The sequence below is a fragment of the Aplosporella prunicola genome (genome assembly GCF_010093885.1).
Source record: "Aplosporella prunicola CBS 121167 unplaced genomic scaffold K452scaffold_4, whole genome shotgun sequence".
Lineage (NCBI taxonomy): Eukaryota > Fungi > Ascomycota > Dothideomycetes > Botryosphaeriales > Aplosporellaceae > Aplosporella > Aplosporella prunicola.
Window position 1 is genome coordinate 602,986 of NW_022983532.1, and position 23,276 is coordinate 626,261.

Genomic DNA, 23,276 nt, shown 5'->3' on the forward strand with positions numbered 1-23,276 from the left:
TGCAGCACTGTACCTACGGCATCCCTACGAGGTGCTTGCACGAATGACCACTCACTCACTCAACAGTAGTGGCAGCAGCAGCAGCCGGAACGCCCCGTCCGCGCCGCCAGCCTTGCTGCAGCATTAATGACGGTTTTCGTCCCCCATGAGATGAGGCTACTCGGCGTGAGAAAAGCAAAATTGTGTATGACATGACAGGCCGCAAAGCTCATAGGCCTGCAGACTCGCGGCTAGGGCCCGCGGGCTGGTAGCTATGGCCTGCTACTATACAGGCGGGTTATGCTTTTTGCCGCAGTGGCGGCGGCTGCTGTTGCGCCTGTCACAGCGAGCTAGCGGCGCAGGAGAGTATACTCCGGATGTGAGCGCTCCTATAACCGGGATGTTGGGCAGATCATAGCGCTGACTGAGTCTCAAGCGCGCGTGGGTATGTATGGGTGGGTGTGGGTGGAACTCTGGGACAGATCAGTGATCAGTGATCAGTGTGTGTGTGTGTGTAAGTGAGAAGGCGGCATTAAGACACAAAACCCGCGTTCTTGTATATGCTGTGGACAGGATGGAGAGAATGGCGGTGACTACCTACGTACTGCTGCCTGGTTGCCTTGGCTCGCCTTACACAAAGATGAGGAACGGGGAAAAAGGAAACAAACGAGATTAGATTTGGCGGTTGCGGCGTATTTAGGGCAGGGTTTTGTGCATAGAACGGGGCGGTCCTTGGACGGCGTGTGTAAGAGCCTACTCACATAGTCGCTCGCTGCCGCTCTTCAGGCGTCCAGGGCTCACTTACATACATACAGTAGACTAACGGCCGCACGCAGCACAAGAGAGCGCTGCATGCCATGCTTTGGCCTCCTCTTGTCCTGTCGTGCCGTGCACACGACGTCCAGCCCTCTCACCCGCATACATGGGCAATCTCCCCCAACTGAAGTCACGCAGACACCCGCGATCTCCTGCGCGCGCAGCAGTAGCATCAGCAGGAGCAGCATCAAGCGCGCAGCTCTAGCTCTCTTTTTTTTCTGGTCCCCTCTCTTGCCCTCCATTTCTGCCCCACACCCCCACCATTACCACCACCATCGGCGCGAGAACAAAGAGACAATGGGCACACACGCCTACCCACCACGCGGGAACAAAGAGAGGGACGGCGTCGCACGGCATCTAAGAGGCTGCTGCGAAAAGGCACCACCACTACTCACCGGTCACCTAGTTTGTCGTAAGTAAATCAACGACGACGACGACGACGTCGGCAACGCCATCAGGCTCGCGCGCTGGGCGCCAGACGCGCAGGGACGACGATGCGGAGTGGGTCCGTACAAGGGAGCAGCGCCCGTCCTCCACCAGGCGGGCGGCCCGCGCCTCGCCCCCGTAGCCCGCAGCCCCACCTTTCTCCAGACGTCTCTCTCCACCCTCTCCACCCTGCACTCCACCCGCCCACCGACGTCAGCCGCCAAACGTCAAACGTCAAACGGCGCGCGTGCGCCGCGACAACCGCCATCTGCCAACCGCGAGTCAATCTGTCGGCCTGACTGATGACTGTCTGATCACTGATGACTGACCAGACAGACGTCCGCCGATGCCGGCCTGCGGGCATGCCCGCTATGTAGCCAGAGGCCCGATCCGCGCGCTGCGTGTTTCCTCTAGCCCGTTTGCGCTTGGCATGGCGGTGCATGGTGCTCGATACTGGAGTCGCGTCGGACAAGCCGGGGCTGGGCAAAGCAGGGCAGGGCAGGGCAGGGCAGAAGGCCCCTTTGGCCCTGCTGTTGGTTGCAGTTGCGTGGTTTGGTTTGGCAGCAGCAGGGTTTGGCTCGCGTCGTGTCGTGCAAGCCAATGGGTGCACGGCGGGAAAGATAGCCGCCCGGGATCGTGCGTCGCGTCGCCGTACGTGCTGTGTGCCCCCCGCCGTCAGAGCAGAACAGAGCAGCAGTGCGTGCCTCGCTCGGCCGGGTCGCCGACAAGCCGTCGCCGACCGTGACTACCTACGCACTCTGTACCTAAGCGTACATACATACATTCATCCACACACACACATAGGTATAGAGTGGTTTTTCACTTGTCTTGCGCAGCGAGCGACAAGGGGAGGGCCTTCTGACCGCGCAGCTCGCCGCGCTAAAAAAAATACCGGCGAGGTTTGGTCTGCGGTACTTGCGTACGCGGTAACTCGGTTGGCTTTCGTCGTGTCTCTCTACCTAGCAACATGATTCCACCCTAGCACATAGCACATAGCACATAGCAGCGCGGTCCTCCTGACCGTCGACGCGGCTGGTGACTCGGTGCTGCTGCTGCTGCTGCTTCTTCTTCACGACGTTGACGTCGTCGGCCCGCTGCTAGGTACTAGGTGGACAGGCAGAGCGAGGCGGGCCACTGACTGGGCCATATGTATGTACAATATGTAGGTAGCCAGGGTAGGTACAGTGGCTATTTGGCAGGGACATGAGAATTATTTTTACGAGCGAGCGCGAGCGGCCGCGCGCGTCGGCTGCCTGCATTTCCGGCGGCGATTCCGGCTCATCGCCATCAACGAGCCACACCCCTCCATCACCCGCTCCCACACCCACACCCATACTCCTAGGTAGTCATCCATCCATCCATACCCATCATCATCACCCGCCTACCCTACCCACTCACTCACCCACCCATACACACACGCGCACTCCCTCGCGCGTTGCGTAAGTGCGTGCGCGTCCCCAACGACAGCGATATCAAATACGGCGGCGTGCGCGTGCAAGCTCTCTCACTCTCTCTCTATCTCCCACCCACTCCCCCACCAGGGTCCGCGTAACCTGCCACCACTGCCCTGTCTTTAGCCCGCCACCCCAGCCAAGAGCAGACAGACAGACAGGCAGGCAAACAGGGCAGAGCACGGCAGGGCAGGGCAGGGCACGCACTACTGCCACATGGTACATACAGACATCGTTATGGCCTCGAGATGAGACGAGGCGAGCTCCTGGCTCGTATGCTGCGTTGCGCCCGGAACCGCTTCCGGCGGCTTGGGTTGCGCTGCTGCCTGTGGTGGTGGTGGGCAAATCCGGATTTTCCCATTTTTCTTCACGGTAGCAGGGCAGGGCAGGGCAGGCAGGGCAGGGTGACGGAGTGACTGACTGACCTGACCTACCTTACTGGGGGGCCGGGTCGCGGGCGCGCGTCTGGTGTTGGCGGTGGTCGTTGGCCCGTCGGCTCGCTTCGTAGGTTGTCGGCTCGCTTGGTTGTCGGCGTCGGCGTTGGCGTTGGCGTCGGCGTCGGGCGTCGGCGACTATTGAACGATAAAGGATAAAAATAAACCGCGAAAGGATGAACGACGTATGGATCCTTCGTCCTTCGTCTTTTTGTGTGGTTGGTTGGTGTGCTTTGTACCGGTACTAGACTGGTGGAATCCGTATGCGGTTACTTGGATAATAGCCGTCTATCAGGTGTAGAGCATGCCACTCCTCTATGTACTGTACGGATCAGAGGAGGTTACCTTAACCACTCGCAAGGCCGCGCGCGCGCACGGGTCGCGTCGCCGAAAGATCCCGCGCGCCGCGCCCTGGGCGGGTTTGGCGGCGGCTGGGCGGCGAGCGGCCTGGCGGGCGCGGGCACGCATGGATCAGGGTTGATGATGCGCTGACATGGTACCTACCCTAGGGCATTGATTGACAAGCCGCGCCGCGCGCCGATCGTACATACCTACGTACATGCATGCCTACATGAACGGCGATGATGATGGTGGTGGTGGTGGCAGTGACGGGCAGTGATGATGATTACGAGAACAACATCTCGACCGCATCCGAGAGCGAGCAATGCGCGCCGCATCGAGCAAACAGCAAAAAAGTCTATTTCCAATCCTCGCAGTCACGTCTCACAAGAGAGGTACCTACCCTACCCAAGCCAGCGCGGCCCAGCCCAGCCCGGTCCCGTCGTCCACGTGCAGCACAGCTCCCCCCATCCTCCCGCGCCGTAGCGTAGGCGTCCCATACCCGCCCATCGTCCGTAGGTCGTCGGCAGGCACGGGCACGGGGTGTGTGCGAGGATCCACTCCGGGGCAGCAGCTGCGGCCTGGCTCTGGCTCTGGCTTCTGGCAGCTGCGACCGACCGACGACCGTACTACCCCATGTTGCTGGTCCCCGCGTCTGTCGCCCTGAGCTCCATCCATCTCTCTATCCTCCATTTCCTCAATTCCTCTCGTCAGCATCCACCACGCTCGTGCGCTATGCCCACCCTCCAACTGCCTTGCCGTACTAGGTACTCCACCAACCTCCCACTCACGAGCCCAACAAGCAACCAACCAACCACCCAAGCCACCGCCCTAGACCCCCCAGCACCCCAGCGCCCAGCTAGCGCCCTAGCGCCCGCCGGCCCAGCCTAGCCGCCGTGCCGTCCCTCGTGCATAAATAACCAAGCCGCGCATGCAGCATACATATCTGCTGCCGCGATCAGCGCGGATCCCGCGAGCCCGCCCTGCTTGCCTACCTGCCTACGTGCATAGACACCCACACACATCTTACCATCTCCATACACACTGCACGCCCAAACTAGGCAAGTGGGCTGGCTTTCGACGCAGAAGTGGCTGGCTCATTGACCCGCGCGCCTGCCGATGACGAGCAGCAGCGTGGCCGGCCGCCAGACAGGCCCGATGCGATAAGTGGGCGAGCCCAACCAACCAACGACCCAGCCACGCCCCAACCAATGGCCGCGCCGTCCAGCCTGGCGGGCGAGCGAGTGAGCGCGCGCAGCCGGCATCAGCGGGCAGCCCCCCCTCCCCGGCCGCGCAGCCGCACCTGCGCATATGACATTTGCTCGTCGTTCTTTCTGTCTTTTGTCTTTCTGTTTGTTTGTCGCCGCCCCGCCCACCTGCCTGCCTGCTGCTAGACCGTCTGCTGCGCGCCTACCTGGGTACATACGTACGTACCAGACATACATACCTATGTATGTATGTAGGCAGGCACGCGGCGCTCGAGCAAGCACTAAGTCAGTAAGTCAACATGTCAGTAGGCAGGCAGGCAAGCACGCAAAACACCATCCCCAGGCAGGCAGGCCATGCCCGGCGGCGCCGCCACCACCTACCTTACCTACAGCAGAGCACACACAGTACAGCACCGCGCGCGCGCGCGAACCCACCTGCTCGCCTGCTCTGCTTGATCTGCGCAAAGCAAGCGGACAGGCAGGCAGGCAAGCAAGCAAGTTGGGCAGCCGCGCCCACCTGCTGTTTCCCCCGCATGGCATGCAACAGACCCACCCCACTTACCTACCTAGTACCTCACACCCTCGCACCCTCACACTCTCGCCTCACTTCCAGTCCGTCCCGCCCTCGCGCGCGCCCGTGCGTCCCGTGCGTCCCGTGCCGGGTGGGGGTGCTGGTTTAGCGCCCTGGCTGGCTGGGGTTGGACCGATCGACGTAGGTAGGCAGGTAGGGAGATAGGTAGGGAGATAAGGACGTATGGACGTATGGAGGGCTCCATCGCCGGCCCAGCCCAGTCGCGGGGCGCGCGCGCAGCAGCAGCGACAACCCCCGCTGTGGTGGGGGTGGGGTCCTAGGCAGGCAGGCCATCTGGCAGGCGGTCGATCGCGCCGCGCCACGCCGTGTCTCGTCCCGTCTCGTCTGGCGTCTCGTCTCGCAGGCGAGGCCGTGTACGTATGGGTGTCTTGCCTGCCTGCCTGCCTGCCTGCCGGGCCGGGTGCGTGTCATGGCAGGCAGTAAGTCGTATCGAGCGAGCGGTCGTGCGGTGCCGCCGCGGCGGGAATGACGTGCTGCTTGCGCTGGGCTGCTGCTGCTGCTGCTGCTGCTGCTGCTGATGCTGGTCATGATGCTGATGCGAGGTACTAGGAGGGAGAGTGGGTGGGGTGTGGGGACTGGAGAGGGTGGAGCGCGCGCATGCATGTATGTATGTATGTCTGTCTGTCTGCTAGGTTGGTTGCTTGGTTGGGTCGTTGTTGCTGTGGTGGTGGAGGAGGTAGAGTAGGGTGGGTGGGTAGATAGACGTACAGATGGAAGATAGTCAGGTAGCCAGCTAGCCAGAAAGGTAGAAAGATAATCCAAGAAAGAAAAAGAGAGAGTGAGAGAAAGAGAGAAAGAGGACGAAAGAAGAAGAGAGGGAGGGCGGGCCAGCCTGCAGATGCAGCAGATGCAGACGCAGACGCAGGACCTAGCGGGCAGCCCGGAGGGGAGGGAGAGGGGAGAGGGGGGAGAAAGAGCCGCCGCCGCCGTGGTGCCACACACCCACTCACCCAACTAGGTAGAGCCTTAGCAGCGCGCCCGGCGCGTGCGCCCGAGAACGCGGCGCAGAACGAGCGAACGACTGACTGACTGCTGCTGCTGCTGCTGGCTGGCTGGCCGGCTGCTGTTGTGGAATTCGCAGCCTGTGAGTGGATGGATGGTAAGGGCGCAGGCGGGCGTGCAGCCTAACCCGCCTACCTACCGGTCGGGCTGTCGGTTGCCTGCCTGCCTGCCTGCTTGCTTGCTTGCCTACTTCGGTGCCTACCCTCCCTACCGTGCCTATCTAGGTACCTACCTATCTGCCTAGGTAGCTAGCGATGTAGGAGGTGCCTGCCTGCCTGCGCGCGCGGTCCTACCACCACAACCACCAGCACAGCCCAGCCATCGCAGACAAGCAGACAAGCAAGCAACTCGAGCACCCACCCAAGCCTCGCAAGCCGGGAATAACGGGCAGCAGACAGCGTCAGCACGCAAAGCGAGATAGACAGCTAGGCAAGTAGGCAAGTAGATGGGATGGGAGCTGACGACGACTCCGACGCCGCCGCCGCTGAGAAACAAAAAACAGAACAAAAAGCGAGCGAGCGAGCCGTCTACCTACCTAGGCCTCTGTGCGCACAGCCGCGCTGATAGGCCGCGCGCGCGCATCATGCGGCCGGGGTGGGCGGGCGTGCGCGTCGTCGGCCATGCAGGAGGCGATGGTCTGCAGCAGCCAGCAGCAGCCAGCAGCCGCTTTTGTGGCCCGTCCGTTCATCCATGGGGGAGGGGGCTGCTGCGGTGCGAGTGGTGCGCGGGGCGCGGCGGAAGGAGGATGCTTGATGCTGGTAGGTTGATGATCGTAGGTCGTAGGTCGTAGGTCGTGATGGGTAAGGTATGGTATGGTAGGGTTTGGTAGGGTTTGGTAGGGTAGGGGTGGGAGTGTGGCCCATGGCTTTGCAGGGGAGGCAAAATAAATGGAGGCTGTGTGGGTGAGTAAGCTGTGTGGGAGGGCATATGATGCTTTTTTGGAGGAGGAGTGGTGGCTAAGCCCGCGCGCCTCCATTCCCGGAGAGGGAGGGAGGGAAGGATGGCGCTTCCGGATTCTGCGAACGTCATCGCGAATGCGACGATGGGCTGTGGGTGTGTGTGTGCGTGAGAGAGAGAATGAGTGTGTGTGGCGGCCGTTGCTGCCGTTGCTGCTGCTGCTGCTGCCTCTGCGAGAAAATGACTTTTGCATCTTTGGGTCCTGATGACCCGGCCGCCGCGGATGTTTCAGGAAAATGTTTGGCATTCTTTTTTGCCTCGCCCAGCATGAGGCGAGACCCTGGACGCTGTGTTCGCTTTCGCGACGCGCCTCGCGTCATGGCTACATGGGTTTGTCTGTGTAGTAAATACAGCAGCAAGCGGGTGTGTGGTGCACGCGTCGCTCCCTTCATCAGTCGTTCATCCATGCCGCGACTCTGTTCCCACCGAAGCGCGCTGCGAAGCGCAGTCCGGACGATCCCATCGGAAAATAAGAGACCAGATACCACAGCAGGCAAACGAGCTGCGCGATCGACGAGACGAGCGTGAGGAAGGTGCTGTGAAGCTAGAGTGAAAATCACGCGCCCATTCAGTAAACACGAGCAATCGCATGCGGCGGCTAGCGTGGGGGGGAGGGGGGAGGGGGAGGGGGAGGGGTGTGGGAAGAGGTCGTGATGGTGTTTGGCCCGACAGGGATCAGACGACGATGATGGGAAAGCAGGTTTATCGATTGCAAGGATCCGACAACTTACCCCGATGGCGAAAAAGAGAGTCAGCGCGATGGTGCCAAAGTATGCCGCGGTGAACGGTAGTCGGGGGCCCGAAAGCAGGTGTTGGACTGGACAGAGGTCAGTATTCCATGACAGGCTGACGATCCGAATGCGGACGGCGGCTTGCTTACCATACTGCATCGGGCCCATCATGACCGCCCAAGAGGCCAGGGCTAGGACCGAGCCCATCGTCCACCTGAGGAAGAGACAGAGCGTTAGCTGCTGCTGCCCCTGCACCGTCGCCGCGCCATGATTGGAGCGTGGGCTTGAGCGAAGTTGAGATTAGGTAGCGACGTCTGCGGTGCACCGCAGGTAGCACCCGCATGATCGCTGGTGGGTGTGGGCCTCTGTCTCAGAGAGGAACGTGGCTAGCGGTCGTCACGGTCCCGGCTGGCCCCCGCCGTGGCTGCCTCGTAAAAATGCGCCGGCGGCCCAGAAAGTGGGCCAGAGATAAAGGAAAAACGGGCATGGTTGCTGCCTTGGAAAAAAAAACTTACAGGATGGCAAACTTTCTGGGTTTCAGAAGGAAGACGCCGGTAGGCATCAGAGCAAAACAAGTAACGAACATGGCTACGGCGGCAAGGTTGAGGCCGCCAAAAACGAGCATCCGGTCCCATCGGCTCACTGTTCCAGGCTGTCAGCCAATGTCCAAGAGCGCCTTTTTGCGTCTTTTTGGACGCGCGGTGGGTAGCGGTGCGCAGGCGGAGCGTAGCACCTGGGCCATGCAAGCTCCATGCACGCCCAGGACAAGAATACGCAGGAACTGCACCCTGTCACCCCTCGGCGACAGATCTGCCCGGCGCAGGGTGCAGCAGAGTGTCGGGAGGCGGGACGACAGGCAGTAGTAGACTTACGCGCAAACCAACCCTCCTCTTCCTCACGGCGCGTCGGGGCGGGCAGGGGCGCGCCGGGCTCGTGGGTGGGCAGCCTGACATAGCCACCGTCGCCAAAGGGGTTCAAGGACTGCAGCCTGCTGAGGATGGGTTGCTGCGAGGCCGTGTTGACGGGCAGGTCGGGGTCGCGGCGGCTCCAGCCGAGCGAATTCATCGAGTCGCGAAACGAGGCCGAGGCCATGATGATGATGGGGATGGGATGGTCGTCTTGGCGGATTGCCCCAAGTGGCCTGGAGTGGGAGAAGTGGGTTCGCTGGTGTGTCTTGCGGCTTCTGAAAGAACGCTAGCGCGGACGGGAGGCGGGCGAGATTGCGTGCAGATGATCTTCGGGGGATGGGGGTAGAGGCTCGGGGGGTTTGTGGAGGGCGGGCGTCCAGTGACCGGGGGGTGAGACAGCCAGGAGGGCGTGATTCGAGCCGAGTGCGACGGGCGGTGATTGGGCGGTGAGGCAGCGGAGAGGGTGTGGAGGGCGAAGGGTGGAGGGCGAAGGGAAGTGTTTCACTGGCAAACTGTTACGGTACGAAAGAGCAAGCAAGCAGGCGGATATTCGGCGGACGGGCCCATGAGTCACTGGATCTGAGACTCGGCGACTGTGACCATTATATCAAGCCGGGCCAATCCTCGCATTCCTGCCGCTGTCTGACCGCCTCGACGAATTCCGGCGCTCTCGGCGGGCCACTGTCGTTTAATCCAACGCTTAATAAAGAGCCAGCCCTGCGCACCTCACCCTAGGCCCGGGGTCCCCGCCATCCATCCATTCATCCATCCTGATCCATCCTCGAACACCTCGATCCAACCAAGAGACGTCGCTCTCTAAGCACGTCCACTTCCGAACGTATTTCTCTCTCCCATTCTCTCTCTCTCTCTCTCTCTCTCTCTCTCGTGTGTGTGCTAACTCCAGCCGCGCAGCAGCCTTTTCTCCAACCAACCAAGAGACCCGGCGTCGTCGTCGTCGTCGTCGTCGTCGTCAGTCGTCGTCGCCGCCGCCGCCGCCGCCCTCGCTGTGCCCCACCAAGCCCGGCTGTCCGCCTCCTTCACCACCCGTCGCACACGTCCCACCGTCCGCACCCCCCTCTCCCTGACTGTGCTGTCGAGTCCCGCCTTGACTCAAGTCGGCCAACACCCCCGGTAAGAGGCTGCAGAGAGGTACGACGACCGCATCAAACGCTCTGGGCAATGCGAGGCTAATGCTCTCTGACGCAAGGCCGTAATATATGCGAGCTTTGCCAGTTTCTATCGATGCGAATGCGCCCCCCTAGCTTGCTTCCCTCCAAACCGCAAACCGCTCCGCCCGCGAGCATTTAAGCGTGCATCTCTCGTCCGCTCGCTTGCACGCCAAAACCCGGGCCCACCGCTCAACCCTCAACCACATCGAAGCGGTCCGACTCCAGTAATGATCGTAGGTGAGTCGCAGCAGCCGCATTGGTCCACCCGGCCAATAGTCCAGATTCCGTCATGCATTCTTTCACCGGCGTCGCTCCTCAGCCCTTTCGTGGCTAGCAGCCGCCTCATTGGCTGTCGCCGATCCTGCGGCTAGGCAGCCTTATATAAGAACATCCACTGATCTCATCGCAGCCGACACAAACATCACCCACTTTCCGAACTTCAACCACCACATACAGAAATCAATCGAGAAGCCAGAACTAGACATAGACTCGCCTCCGGACTTCCATTTTGACTCAGCCATGGCCCACCCCGGTTCGCCGGCTCCTTATATCAAGGAAGAGTCCGACGACATGCACTTCAACCCGAACCGCTTCGCCAACCAGCCTGGCTTCGACATGTCCCACCAATTCGGCAACCAGAACTACGGAGGTTCCGGCAATGCTTTCGGCGTAAACCCTTCCGACCTCACCATGAGCAGTAGCTTCATCCTGAACAACCAGTACGGCTCCAACAACATGTCGTCGAGCTTCCTGGGCAACTCGCACATTGCCGACGATGACCTCCGGGACTTGATCGATGACTCGGGCAACCAGAACGGCGCCTTTCACAACTTCAATGAGGAGAACAACGAGCAACACAACCAGCAAAACTACTTTCAGCCCCAGATGAACGGGAATTCCATGTCGGTCAACACCAATCAGAACCACATGAACAACAACAACAACATGTATTCGAACACGCCCGATGGAGCGCCAATCCAAAGCCCATTCGCCGATGGTGGATTCAATTACCCGGGTCAATTCCAGAACATGCAAAACCAGCGATTGGCCAGCATGCCCAACGGATCGTTCAACATGAATGCGAGGCAGCACTCCAGGATGGGCCTGGAGAGACAGCTATCCGATTCTCGGAGCCCGCTGACGCCCAAGACCCCCGCACTTGGCGCTCTTCACCTCAGCACGCCCGACTCTGGCAGCTTTCCCTCGCAACCCATCAACGCCGCGCACCGACCGAGCCACGGCCACCAGAAGAGCATGTCGAGCCAGTGGGATAATACGCCCGGCAGCGGCGGCTCGTGGATCGACTCACCAATAGTCTCACCTCACCAGGGCGGTATGCACCCCGGCATGGCCGAGGTCTTGGCGTCGGGGAAGCACGCATCTTTGCCAGCCAAGGTAGAGAACGGACAGCCCAACCCAGCATACCAGACGCAGGAGGCGAAGCGGCGCAGGCGTCGCGAGTCGCACAACATGGTTGAGCGCCGACGGAGAGACAACATCAACGAGCGCATCCAGGATTTGTCCAAACTTGTGCCGCAGCATCGGTTGGAGGATGAGAAGATTCGTAAGCACATCCATAACAATGGACCCCTGTCGCCTACTTTGGCCGCCAGTGGCATCTCGCCACCTCAGGCGACGTCACTCTTGGCGGGTCCAAACGGCAGGCGCGCTGCGGGTAATATCACCACCGGTCTTCCGATCGACGACAAAGACAAAGGCCCGAACAAAGGCGACATTCTCAACGGTTCCGTCAGCTGGACCCGCGATTTGATGTGGATGCTCTACCTCAAGCTGAAGCAGGAAGAGCAGCTTTTCGAGCAGATTCGTCAATTGGGTGGCGAGACTCCGTACGAGTACACTGAGGAGGAAAATCGCATGCGCACCGAGCTTTTCGACGCGATTGAGAAGAACAATTGGGAGACCTTCTCGTATTCCCGGGCTCCCGGCACCGGCCTTCGGGTGCCCAAGCACACCAATCTCGCCGGTGACGCACTCAACCCAATGTCGCCTCAGAGTCTCAGCCCTGCGATCCAATCGGGCGGTAGTGGCGCAAACTCTGGCCAGCCACAGTTTTGGATCAACCAGCCCGGCTTGAAGGAAGAGGACGAGTTCGGCATGGAGATGTGATTACATACCCACCCTCTTGGGCCGGAGCCACCACCGTTAGATGTTTCCGGGCAGAAGATCATGGCATCAATTTGAGATACCCCCCAACCAGCTACATTTGGCATCATGCATCACAAAACTAGACCGGTATTCGGAGACTAGCTGCGCGATGCGCTCTCCTTTTGTTTATTCCTTTGATCTTGCACCGGAGTTAGTCGGATTCTGACGATCATTGGGGAAACCTTTTGCTTTATTTTATCATTTATCTTCTGCTTGCCGATTCGCTGCTGCCCTTCTTAACTTGACATTGCTTCCTTGCTTCTTTCTCGACAGTGGTGGCGCGATTGCATGGAAGTTTTCTTTTTTCTATTTTAGTTTTCATTTCTTATTTTTTATCTTTTCGTATTACGAGCATATGCATCCTACGGGTCGTGGAGTTCATGATCTTTCGATTCTTCTCCAACCTACCACCTACCTTACCCATCTGCTTATTTTCCTGCTTCCCAAGCCCCCTCTCACCCGACGACATGGTGTGATGGGTACTAGCTAGCAAGGTGGACGGCGCCGCTGAGCGGGAATTAGTGGGAGCGAACAAAGCCGAACAACGGGTGTGGCTAACGGATGACGATGGATGAACGAGAGGGTGGCGGGGGGCAAAGGAAGGAGCAGGGCAGGAACGGGCAAAGGGTGGTGTGGCAAGGCGACCTTTTTTTTTTCGGGCGGGTTTTCCGAATCGATTGAAATGATATCCTGTTTTTTCTTCCTCTATTTTTTCATTTCTTGGTTCAAGGCCAACTACCTATTACTATTTTTTTTTTTTTTTTTTTTTTTAATATCTTTCCTGTTTGCTCCACAGCAGCTTATCACCCCCGGGCGGGAACGAATGAAATGGATCTATCTACAGCACTACTACTACTACGACGACGACGACGACTACTACTAGTACTATTCCTACTATTTCTAATTATTGTCTTTGTTGCCATTGCGTTCTTGCCTCCTTTCGTCTCGTCCCCTGTTTTTTGGTATTCGTGCGGCTGCTGCTTGCTCGCTTGCTTCCTTGCTTTCATGCATGCATGCATGCATTGCGCAGCGGTTTAGCCTATGTCATTAGCTCGGGGGCTCTGAGCTGGGCTGAGCTGGGTTGGGTCGGGTCGGGTCCTGCGTACGTACTCTCAGCTGGACTGGGGCTGTTTTCGTTTTTCGTTTTTCGTTTTTCGTTTTCGTGGTTTTGCTGTTTTCTTCTCTTTCGGAAGGGATGGGAGGGCTGAGAGCTAGTTGGCTGGTTGGCTGGTTGGTTGCTTTTTTGGAGGGCTATATTGCTTTTGTTGGTACCTATCTATCTATCTATATATCTATTTATTTACCTAGTGCTAGTACTACTACTACTACTATTAGTATATTTCACTTAACTTGTTTGCTACTTGGCCGTTCTATTCGTTCATTCGTTCATTCGTCTGTTAGTGGTTGTCGGTTTGTCTATCTGGAGTCAGTAGCTGGCTGCGACTGAGAGAGCCTTTGGGGGTGGTGCTGTGGTATTTGTTTTGCTTTTTTGACCCCCCACGATTTTGCTTGCTTGCTTGCTTGCTTGCTTCTTCGTTATGGATGGATGGATGGATGAATGGGGGGTGTTGGTGGACGAGGGGATGATGCTTGCTTGCTTGCGCTACGCCACCACCGTCGTTGCTGCTGCTGGCTGCTGGTTGTTATTTGGGTTTGGTTCTGGTGTTTGAGGTTCGCGTTCATGTGTGCCGCTGGCTTCTTTTTGGTTGAACTTACTAGCCAGGCAAGCAAGCAAGCAAGCACTGCGGCTCTATCTGTTTTACGATCTCAGTGGTTGTGCTCTCATAATTCTATCCCTTCAGTCGTCGTTCCCACGAGGTGTATTGGACATACATACATACATACCATATCATGCGTTCTATTCTATTCTATCTATAGCACACACACACTCACTCACCCACTCACTCAGACACGGCACGACACGGCACGTTTGCTTTGCCTTGTCCGTGGCTTCTGACTGGCGTTGATTGCCTCGATTGCTTTGTCTGAACCGCACCGGGCTCGTACTTTGGGCCCGAGGACGTGCGTGCGTGCGTGCGTGCGTGTCAGTAAATGGCGCTTTGTGGCTGGCCGGCCGGCTGGTTGGTAGAGTTATGGCGGTTGTTGTTTTATTTTGCCTGCCTATCCGATGTGGATGCTTGCTTGCTTGCTTGCTTGCTCCGTCTTTGCTACAGATGTGCCTGCCCGCCCGCCATGCCATGGTGTCGGCCATCAAACCTTGTCTCATCTGCGCGTCCAGCTCTGTACCTAGGTAGGTAGCAAGCCGGCACAAGAGCGACGACGACGACGACCCCATGACGCGGCCGCCCGCCCGTCAATCCGTCGTCGGTGCCTACCCTACCTACATGGGAGGGTGCACATGCCACCATCACCACCACCACCAACATCGGCGCCGGCGCCACGACCTGCCAACTTGGGATTTGAGTAAACAGACAGACAGAAAGACAGGCAGGTAGTCAGTCAGCCAGTCAGTCCGACACTCGTCTTGGGGCAGAAGTAAGTTAAGTGGTGATGGTGACATACCCCCCCACCACTCCCACTCCACTTCCACCCCATCCCCATGACCAGCCCGATCGAGGTGGGCGCGTGCGTGCCCGGTTGTCTCAGCGCCGGCCCGCATACGCATCTATCCGCTCGCACATATGCGCATGCGCGCACACCCACCCCACCCACCCACTCACTCACCGAGCGGGCCAGACGACGCCCTTCGTTTCCCTTTGCCTTTTCCCTTTTCCCTTTCCTTCTTTTCTTTCTCGCGACTCCTTTCTTCGCTCCCACACACCACGATGCCAAAGCACCCAGCCAACCATTTCTTCCAAGAACCATCACCCAAAACACACCGCCTCTGCACGCGTGCCCTTCCCCTCCACCCTCCACCACCAAGCACCACACGCTTCCCTCCTTCTTTCGCCCTGTCTCCTTCCATCCCTGCGCGCACCCGCACACACACACATCCATCCATCCATTCCAAACCGATAGGTGTAGGTATGCACACATACACACACACAAGCATAAAGGAGCAAAAGGAAAAAAAGGAAGGAACGAACAAACAAAGAACAAGCAAGAAAGCGATCGATCACCCGCGCGCCCCGACCCAGCGCCCCGGGCCGGTCCGCCAGGCCGCCGTCATAGTCGCACCAGTGCTGTGGAAAAGCTTGGTCCCCGCGATTGTGGGGTGCAGCGGATGACGCACGCGCCGGGGCGGGCACCGCGGGCGAAAGCGGCGCCGGGCCGCTCGCTCCTGCTCCTGCTCCCACTTTTTCCTTCCTTCCATGACTGACCGGGGTGGGTGGAGAGGTGCTGAGGCAGGTACCCCGATAAGCTGCGCCCTGCCCTGTGGTTGGGTGGGTGCCGATACCCGGATTCGTAGGGCGCGCCTGCCTGCCTACCCGCTCGCTTATCTGCCGCCCGCGCACCCCTTGCGTCGCGCCGACCCAGAACGAGGAGGAGATGGGGCGTCCCGCGCGCTGGGTCGGCTTGGTTGGCAGGGCTTAGCTTAGTGGGCGCCCTTGCTTCGCTGCTCGGATGCTGCCGAGGCGGCGGGGGCGGGGGTCGCGGTCGCACCGGATGTGGCTGTAGGGGTAGTGGTGGCGGGAGTCGAGCCGGCTGACGCGCTGCTTGTGTCGTTGTCGTCGGAGAAGCCAAGATTTTTCATTTCATCCGGTGCCATGAGGTTGCTGTGCGGCGGGGAAACATGTCAGCTGAGGCGTTGCTGCGTGCCGGTGTCGGCGCGACGGTTTTGCGGTATGGAGGGAAGAAAGGAAGTAGGCGCGAGAGATGGAGAGGAGCTTGCGTGCGCCCAACCGCGCGGAGGGCAGGCCGTCGCGCGCTGCCGTTGCTCCTCTTAGAACTTGGCAGAAATGATAAATGACAAGCACGCGGTGGAAAAGAAAAGTAGACAAACGTACCGCTCCATGCGACACTTGAGATAGGACTTGGAGAGCAGGCGGCATTCCGGATCATTGGTGCCACGGTGCTGGCGCAGGCAGCGCAGATACTGTGCCATAATGGGCTTGCACTCGCCTATTGCGGGTCAGCCACTGACAGCATAGCGCAAGAATCGTCATGTTGCTCACCTTCGTGGTCCAGCGGGAAAGAGCCACGCTCGGGACTGCGGATCTGTCAGCGGCGAGAAGCCATTGCCCATTGGGCGGTACTTACGGGATGGGCTTCTGGACGGTGGTGCGTCCGCCGGGGCTGCCAAAGGTGCTCATGGTGGGTGGGTGCGTAGGCGGTTGTGGATACGGTGGTGGTGTAGCGGTGGTGTTGGTGTTGTGGAAGTTGATCGGAGCATGGCGGGTGCACGAGCCACATCGAAGACACCAAATACGTCTCTCTCCATTCGCAGGTATCATTATTTCAACCACAAACAAATAACAATTCATGTTTACCCTCACCAATGCCGCATTACAAACAGCACATTTCTCTCTCTCATCACTCCCAATACTCCCCAAACCCTCTTTCGCTTGATGCCCTCTCTCCCCGCAATGTCGTCCAAGGCATGGCGTCCATCAAAATACTTCTGCAGCACGGGAAACATGCTCTGCACATCCGAATCCTCAAACCCATTCTTAATATGCTCAATCCACCGCGCCTCGAGCGCATTCGCCTTCTGAGGGCTGTAAATCATGCGCGGTTGGTAATCCGCCGGGTCCTTTGACGCCGCATGAAAGCTGTGGCTGAGGTGCGGCCGCCGCGGCGTCGCCGGTGTACCATGAAAGTCAGACGTCGCAGACGCCGAGTACGACGCATGCAGGGGCGACGCCTTATGCTGGCTGTCTCGCGGCGATGTGTGGAAGGCTGCGCGGGGGCTGCGGATACTGCTCGTTTCGGATAGGGCTGCATGACCGCTGCTCTCGCTGTCTCGGGGCGACTTCCGGTGCGGCGTAGACGGCGCATCATCGCTGGCAATCGTGGCACGGTCGCTGGCATCGTCCGAGTGGTCCCCCATAGCTGCGCGGCGGTCCCGGGCGTGTTGGATAGCGGCCCGAGTGGCATCCTTGGCTTCTCTTTCCATGATGGCGGCAACTTCAGCCTGGACCTCAGGCGAGACGCGGATCCAGGCAAAAGTGCGGAGCTGGGTCACCCAGCCGCCGCGCATAAGCCAGGCCAGGATCTCCATGTAGGCGTGGCGGTGGTCTTTGCTGGGGATGAAGCTACCATAGGTCCTGGGTTGCTGAGTTGACAGCATGCTGAGCATCTTCGGCAAGGACGGGAGAGTGGGGAAGCGGGTGGCGTAAGCCGGTATGGCTTGAGGAAGTTTGCGCATGTCCGCATTGGGCGATACAATGTATGTGTCGCGCTGATGAAGCGGCGGAATGGCGCGCGCACGGCGCCAGTATATAAGGTGGGCGGCGATAAACTCCAAGTCAGCAACCGGGATCTTATGCAAGGTCGCGAGCTTTTGTAGAGACTTCGTGGGCGTAAGGTTGCTAATATAGAAGGCCAGTTGCGCCGAGTGTTCTTTGGCATCTCCCTCAATCTCTCTGAGAAGGGTCTCCTTGTCTTCGAGTAGCAACAGGGCATGATGCGGGGTAAGCGTTACATTGAATACGCCTTCATCTCCATCGTCTGGGAGGTTGGCGGTCGTGAGCCAGAGCCCAGGCATTTGAGGATCAGTCGCCCTAGACAGGTACGGGGTGGACGGTGCTTGGGGTATTTGATAAGACGCATCAGCCAGAGTTTCGAGATGTATATGAGCAATCTTTGAGTTGGAAAGAGAGTCAAACAAAATGGCAATGGACCTTGCCAGTGATGATGTAGAAAGAATGCTATGCCACAAACTGGTTGTTCCCTCCCCTGTACTGTCAGTTAGCTAGACATCGTCCCATGAACGAGTTGTAGTTGCAACTCACTGCCATCTTTGGCCTTGTTTTTAATGGCCAGAATAGTCTTTGATTCTCTCCATACGTAATTCGATGCGCGCTGCTCGTGTTTCAAGTCTTTCGCAAACTTCTTGATGGCGTTATCATACATCTCCTGGCTGCGTAGTTGATACTCTAGAGCCGGAGGGTTCAGAACGAAAACGATGTTGAACATGGTCATTTCGGATGGGCCTGATGTGGTGGATGCGCTCTTCGTGTCCGATCCCGCGTCTGAAACATTGCTGGACAACACATGTCCGTATCCTGCTTCATATCCTGATGGAAGCTCAAGTCGAGGGCTAGTCTTATCGGGGGTCATAATTTCAATACCTTCGTCTTCTGCGTCTGCCGGAGCATTCTCATCACTCTCTTCCGCCTCCGGGGTAGGCTTCTGAGAGGCATCCTCCTGAGCGTCATTCGCCCCCTTCCTCCTTCTCCTCTTCTTCTTCCACCCGGCACCCTCCTTTGCAAACATCGGGCATCCTAAGAAGCATAGCCCCTCCAATCCGACTTCAAACTTCCTTTTTCTGAACTTTTTGCCGGGACAAAGCAACTTTTCCAACCCTTCGCTTTTGAAGCCAAGTAACTTGTCCCAGTCTGGCTTACCATCGCTGTCCTGCGGACCACCGCCTTTCTTCCCTCCCATGGCTCCGTGTCCCGAGCTTGTCCTTACTATTACCATGCCATCTTCCTCTCCCAAGCCGTCGACGTCGTCGTCCGCGTCCTCATCTACGTCCGTTTGGCTTTTCAAGCTCTTTGCGCCGCGCCGGCTGCGGCTGCCGTCCCTCAGCCTGCTCGTTCCCCTTGTGCTCGCTATGCTACCCGCCCTACTCCCACCATCCTCTTCTTCCTCGTCGCTGTCTGTGTTCCACTCGGTGCTGCTTGTAGAGCTTGTATCTTCGTCATCGGTCCCTGTCGACGTGCCATTGCTATACCATTGCGGATTTGCTGGCAGCGCCGAGGATGAGCAGGCGGGATTCGGTGGATAATGGAAGACAAGGCGTGGGCCTGATGAGGTCTTGATCACTAGGAGTATCGCAACGAGGGAAGGATTGGGAGGTAGGAGGTGGTGCGGCATGGTGCGGGCTTATGCGAACACCCCGTGCGCGCTACATCAATGGTGCTGTAGTCCGGTTGCCTCGCTCGGTGACGGATCGCGGGGATTTATTAGTATTAGTGCGGGATACGTTATGTCGGTTTAGGCATGTTGCAAGTGGGTGAAGTTGTAGGAGCGAGTTGGTGGTGCGGAGGATGGAAGCTTGGGCGCTGCACGACCCTTGGTCCAAACCAGAGAACCAGCGTCACCGATAAAATATATGTATACAGACTGTCTGCCTCATTAACCTGGACTATGGTTGATCGATAGTATATTCTCAATAGCCGACAAACTATTAAAACCTTTATCGAACAATACGCTTTACTGATCCTAGCCCAACACCGAAAGAGATGAAAGTGCACCTAGACAAGGTAGGCTTAAAGGACAATCATTGGGCAACTTCTCTAGAGGTTCTTCATAAACCCGTAGAAAATATACCCTTCGATTCAACCACCATTTGAGGCAACAACTTTTCATATTTGTTGAGCTATTGACATAAGTTCTCAAAAGCTCAGTAGTTCAAATACTGTTCTCATATAGTCGCGCGCCAACGTCATGTTATTTGAACGACCGGCGTCTAAATCTAGCTAAGTTCTCTGTGACTGGAACTAGAATCTCTACATGCGTGAGCTTCATCAGATGATCGTACATGCTACCAACATCCAAGTCTATCCGTGGCTCACCGATGACAGGAGAAACAACCGGGGCTATGCGGTAACGTCCATCTATTGTCCCTCCCGCATCTTCCTGAAGAAGTCCATGACGCCCGTGAAGACGACAAGCAGGATACCACCACCAGGGCCCAGACGCAGCACCTTGGGCAGGAAACCCTTGTACAGCGCGCCGAAGCCTTCCTCCTTCATGACCGTGCCGAGAGCGGGCCATGCCCAGTTGTACTTGGGCACGGTGCCGGCGACCTTTGGCGAGTTCTGGATACGCGACTTGACAACGTCCATGGGGGTGTTGATAATGGTACCGACAGTACCACCGATGGCACCGGATAGAAGGTCGTTCCTGACCTGGCCCTTCTTGTCCTGGGCCGGGGGGAGCAAAGCTCTAACCTGGAAGATACAGCCAAAGTAACCAGCATTCCAGAGAATGTGCCTCCACATGGTGCTTTCCAGACCCTGGTAGAGAGTCAAGGGACCTTCGTTCTTGATAATCTTGGTGACGCAGTCCATCATGCCATTGTACTTTCCAGCTTGAGCCTTGTCTTGCAGCCTAATCTTGACCAGCTCAAAGGGAACGACGACGAAAGACTCGGTTGCACCGGCCGTGGCACCAGTCAGAATGGAGAGTTGCTGGTTCATCTTCGCAGCGCCGAAGAGATTGCGGTAGAACTTGCCCCACTCATCGTTGGCAGCAAACTTGGTAGCCCTCTTGGGAGCCTCCATCAGGATGGGGGCGCTGATGCCGCGGTAGAGGCGGGAGAAGCTGCGTGTGTCAATGCCGACGCTTCCCATGAGAAACAAGAACGGTGGCATACCCTTCATTCTTGATGATCTTCCTGAAGCAGTCGAACATGCCATTGTAAAATTCCTCGCCGGCAGCCTTGCTGGTTTGGAGCTGTCTATCATATGCTCAGCCGTCATATCTTCGCGGTCGTGTCATGACTGACGCGCTTACACTCGGGTCTTGACGACATCAAGCGGGTACCTGAGTAAGAGATCAGTCAATGGCCTTCAAAAGAGCATCTGGATGACTCACATAACCAGGATCTATCCATCGCGTGGCCATTAGCTGTGTCACTTGCTGTCTGCGCAATGCGCAATTACTCACTTCAGAGACACCGGCCACGGCGCCTATATCGGACGGCAAGCAACGTCAGCATGTTGTCCACAGCGGGAAGGCGCAATTGGACTGCTTACCGGCGGCAAACTGGTAGCCAAAGGGAAGGGGCTTCTCGGTCGACATGATGGCAACTGCTTCGAGCAAGGAGAGTGCAGAAAGAAAGTCAGGCGCGGAGTGTGGTGCGATGGAATATGGGGCTGATGAACCGGGGAAGATAAGCGCGGCACTTGGCAGCCGCCGCAACGAACTTTGGCCAACGGCGGCCTCTGCTTTCCACAACCGACTTACGCGGCGGCAAAAATCGGCAAGACCGATCTAATTGAGGGGTTGCAACGAACCCGATTGCGGCCAGAGCTGCATAGGTTGAACCTCGCCCCGCGCCTGCACATCCGGCTTGTTTATTCCCGCACGTGATGACCCGCGCGCCTCGACGCGTCCAACTTCGCGCGTTCGCCTCGTCATCCTCGACTGCCTCCTCCCGCCTCGACCATGTCTTCGCGCCAGCAATCATTTTTTAACCAAGACCACGGCAACCGCGTACCCAATCCTCGCCACCCTCTCTCTATGACGCGTTAACTGATCCACGCCTGCCAGAGATCGCGTCCCTCATGTAGACCGCGTAGTGCTGGCGAAGCCCACACGACCAGATACAAGAACACTCGCGAACCCGTCATGACCGGCCCACCGATAAAAGCCTCGAATTCCTCGAGGAACAAGCTGAAGGCTTTTCAGTTTATTGAAGGACGGCCAGCCGACAACTACCCCGACAAGGAGAATGAAGCAGACCCCGTCAAGCCTCAGGTGGCGACCTTGGAGAAATCCAAGACCTGTCCACCAACAACTCCCGCGCCTGCCACAAGGCTTCCATTGGCCGACTTGATAGGGAACGCCGATTTCGCCGCTAGGGAGCCAGGAGTGCAGGCAGTGTCGCCCGACGAACACATATACTGGCACGTCAAGTCTCCCAACAGTTCGCAGGTTGCCGCTACGCCTGCTAGGAAACGAAAGAGAGCTCGGAGTTCTTCGCCGCCTTCGTCGTCACAACCGGAAGCGTACAATCATTTTGGTAAACGAGGCCCAGAGGACCATGTGATGAATCTGGAGACACCGCGAGCCGACCCAGCTGCGGACCTGTGGAATAGATACGCGGTCAACACTGCCAATCAGGGTACTCCGACTGCCGCCAAAGCAGGAGCTTTTGCTCACTTGATGACCGACTCGTCCCCGCGTTCATCTGCAGAAGCAGGAAGTGTTAGTGGTCTGCGGAGGTGGGCAAGTTGTGGGCTAGAATGGCCAGCAAGCAAGATGAAGAGGAGACGCACGGGTGGCATGTTCCGCGAGTCGTTGGAGGCTAGTAGGGCTGGAAACAACAACACTGACATCACTGGCTCGTCTAATCAGAAGGTGTCCAAAGTGGGGTCACTAGTCGAGAGAATCCAGGAAACTTTGGTAAAGCCGACGAGACAGCATCTTCCTGGTGAACCATCGAGTTCTTTACCGTTTCCAGAGAACGGGGCACCCTCTTCTGCCCCTCAAGGCACTCCGACACAGCGCCTTCCACCTATTGAGGAGATGAGCGGTGTCAATTCTGACTTGGGGGAACCGGACCTACTAGCTGCTCAAGTTAAGGGCGAGAAAGCTACACCAAGCCCTTCGAGTTCCTCGGAATATGGCGATGGGGACATCGATCTTGATTTACTCGAAGCTGTAGAGGCTACTAGCAGTACCCTACCCAATTACCCCATGTCAATTCCAGAACTTCCTTCCGAAACAACGCTTAAGGGCGAAGAGACGACATTACCGGAGCCTGTAACGACAGCGACGATAGAGGATGAACACGTCAAACAGGAAGTGGTAGCCAGCGATGACGAGTTTGGTTTTGGAGATGATGACGAAGATTTTGCTGCTGGTCTTGAGAGCATTACTTCACTCTATGACAAGCGACCTGATCTTTCGGCACCCGCTGCATCACCGCCACCATCAGAAAAACAAAACAAGAATCAGTCTGATCAGGACACCGTTGTGCAAGTCAGTCTCGTAGATTCTTCAGACGACGAATTCGGAGGCGATGACTTGGACGTTGAGCAGTTTGAAGCCGCAGAGTTTGCAGCGACGCAGGCGTTGAAAAACGGTGGTGAATCCGTGCGTATTTGAATTATCGAGCCCCTTACGCATATAGCTTACTAAGAATCGAAGAGTGAAACCGACAGGACTCCCCGTACAATTCAACGTTATCTTGTAACAAAGGTGGTAGAAGGCCAATACAAGACCGAGAGAGGCTATATGCAGCCAGAGAAGGTTTGTCGATGAACTTCAAGAAGCCAACAAACATGCAGGCTGACTGTCT

At 57.7% G+C, this 23,276-nt stretch overlaps 10 protein-coding genes across 10 annotated transcripts; 5 read left to right on the forward strand and 5 right to left on the reverse strand.

Annotated features, from left to right (window-relative positions):
* The first annotated feature begins 583 nt into the window (after positions 1–583).
* K452DRAFT_121748 (uncharacterized protein) lies at positions 584–1,305 on the forward strand. The gene has a single exon (XM_033535184.1). The coding sequence runs from the start codon at positions 832–834 to the stop codon at positions 1,213–1,215; it is 384 nt and encodes a 127-aa protein (XP_033401256.1). The 5' UTR covers positions 584–831; the 3' UTR covers positions 1,216–1,305.
* Positions 1,306–1,429: 124 nt separating this feature from the next.
* K452DRAFT_121750 (uncharacterized protein) lies at positions 1,430–2,335 on the forward strand. The gene has a single exon (XM_033535185.1). The coding sequence runs from the start codon at positions 1,662–1,664 to the stop codon at positions 2,190–2,192; it is 531 nt and encodes a 176-aa protein (XP_033401257.1). The 5' UTR covers positions 1,430–1,661; the 3' UTR covers positions 2,193–2,335.
* A 1,480-nt stretch (positions 2,336–3,815) lies between these two features.
* On the forward strand, positions 3,816–4,497 carry K452DRAFT_283901 (uncharacterized protein). Its single transcript, XM_033539855.1, has one exon. It carries the CDS (start codon positions 4,082–4,084, stop codon positions 4,334–4,336), a length of 255 nt encoding a protein of 84 aa, XP_033401258.1. The 5' UTR covers positions 3,816–4,081; the 3' UTR covers positions 4,337–4,497.
* Positions 4,498–4,902: 405 nt separating this feature from the next.
* On the reverse strand, positions 4,903–6,019 carry K452DRAFT_121763 (uncharacterized protein). Its single transcript, XM_033535186.1, has 2 exons — positions 5,216–6,019; positions 4,903–4,934 (listed from the first exon to the last, which is right to left on the reverse strand). The coding sequence occupies exon 1, from the start codon at positions 5,846–5,848 to the stop codon at positions 5,330–5,332; it is 519 nt and encodes a 172-aa protein (XP_033401259.1). The 5' UTR covers positions 5,849–6,019; the 3' UTR covers positions 4,903–4,934; positions 5,216–5,329.
* A 1,416-nt stretch (positions 6,020–7,435) lies between these two features.
* K452DRAFT_283902 (uncharacterized protein) lies at positions 7,436–9,253 on the reverse strand. Its single transcript, XM_033539856.1, has 5 exons — positions 8,808–9,253; positions 8,451–8,577; positions 8,085–8,149; positions 7,936–8,021; positions 7,436–7,748 (listed from the first exon to the last, which is right to left on the reverse strand). Exons 1-5 carry the CDS (start codon positions 9,025–9,027, stop codon positions 7,596–7,598), a joined length of 651 nt encoding a protein of 216 aa, XP_033401260.1. The 5' UTR covers positions 9,028–9,253; the 3' UTR covers positions 7,436–7,595.
* Positions 9,254–9,950: 697 nt separating this feature from the next.
* Positions 9,951–12,444, forward strand: K452DRAFT_121806 (uncharacterized protein). Its single transcript, XM_033535187.1, has 3 exons — positions 9,951–9,974; positions 10,051–10,249; positions 10,422–12,444. Exons 2-3 carry the CDS (start codon positions 10,240–10,242, stop codon positions 12,137–12,139), a joined length of 1,728 nt encoding a protein of 575 aa, XP_033401261.1. The 5' UTR covers positions 9,951–9,974; positions 10,051–10,239; the 3' UTR covers positions 12,140–12,444.
* Positions 12,445–14,606: 2,162 nt separating this feature from the next.
* Positions 14,607–15,644, forward strand: K452DRAFT_121820 (uncharacterized protein). The gene has a single exon (XM_033535188.1). It carries the CDS (start codon positions 14,739–14,741, stop codon positions 15,456–15,458), a length of 720 nt encoding a protein of 239 aa, XP_033401262.1. The 5' UTR covers positions 14,607–14,738; the 3' UTR covers positions 15,459–15,644.
* A 138-nt stretch (positions 15,645–15,782) lies between these two features.
* K452DRAFT_205449 (uncharacterized protein) lies at positions 15,783–16,392 on the reverse strand (the record flags this gene model as incomplete). The annotated part of the gene is made up of 4 exons (XM_033536098.1): positions 15,783–15,855; positions 16,087–16,201; positions 16,255–16,289; positions 16,340–16,392. Coding segments are annotated over 4 exons (276 nt in total), but the record flags the coding sequence as incomplete, so codon positions are not given.
* Positions 16,393–16,510: 118 nt separating this feature from the next.
* Positions 16,511–19,280, reverse strand: K452DRAFT_349068 (uncharacterized protein). The gene is made up of 2 exons (XM_033545572.1): positions 18,034–19,280; positions 16,511–17,977 (listed from the first exon to the last, which is right to left on the reverse strand). Exons 1-2 carry the CDS (start codon positions 19,118–19,120, stop codon positions 16,572–16,574), a joined length of 2,493 nt encoding a protein of 830 aa, XP_033401264.1. The 5' UTR covers positions 19,121–19,280; the 3' UTR covers positions 16,511–16,571.
* Positions 19,281–19,597: 317 nt separating this feature from the next.
* K452DRAFT_243675 (uncharacterized protein) lies at positions 19,598–21,124 on the reverse strand. Its single transcript, XM_033537918.1, has 6 exons — positions 21,007–21,124; positions 20,918–20,940; positions 20,846–20,856; positions 20,765–20,794; positions 20,625–20,708; positions 19,598–20,572 (listed from the first exon to the last, which is right to left on the reverse strand). Exons 1-6 carry the CDS (start codon positions 21,050–21,052, stop codon positions 19,864–19,866), a joined length of 903 nt encoding a protein of 300 aa, XP_033401265.1. The 5' UTR covers positions 21,053–21,124; the 3' UTR covers positions 19,598–19,863.
* Between the last annotated feature and the right edge of the window lie 2,152 nt (positions 21,125–23,276).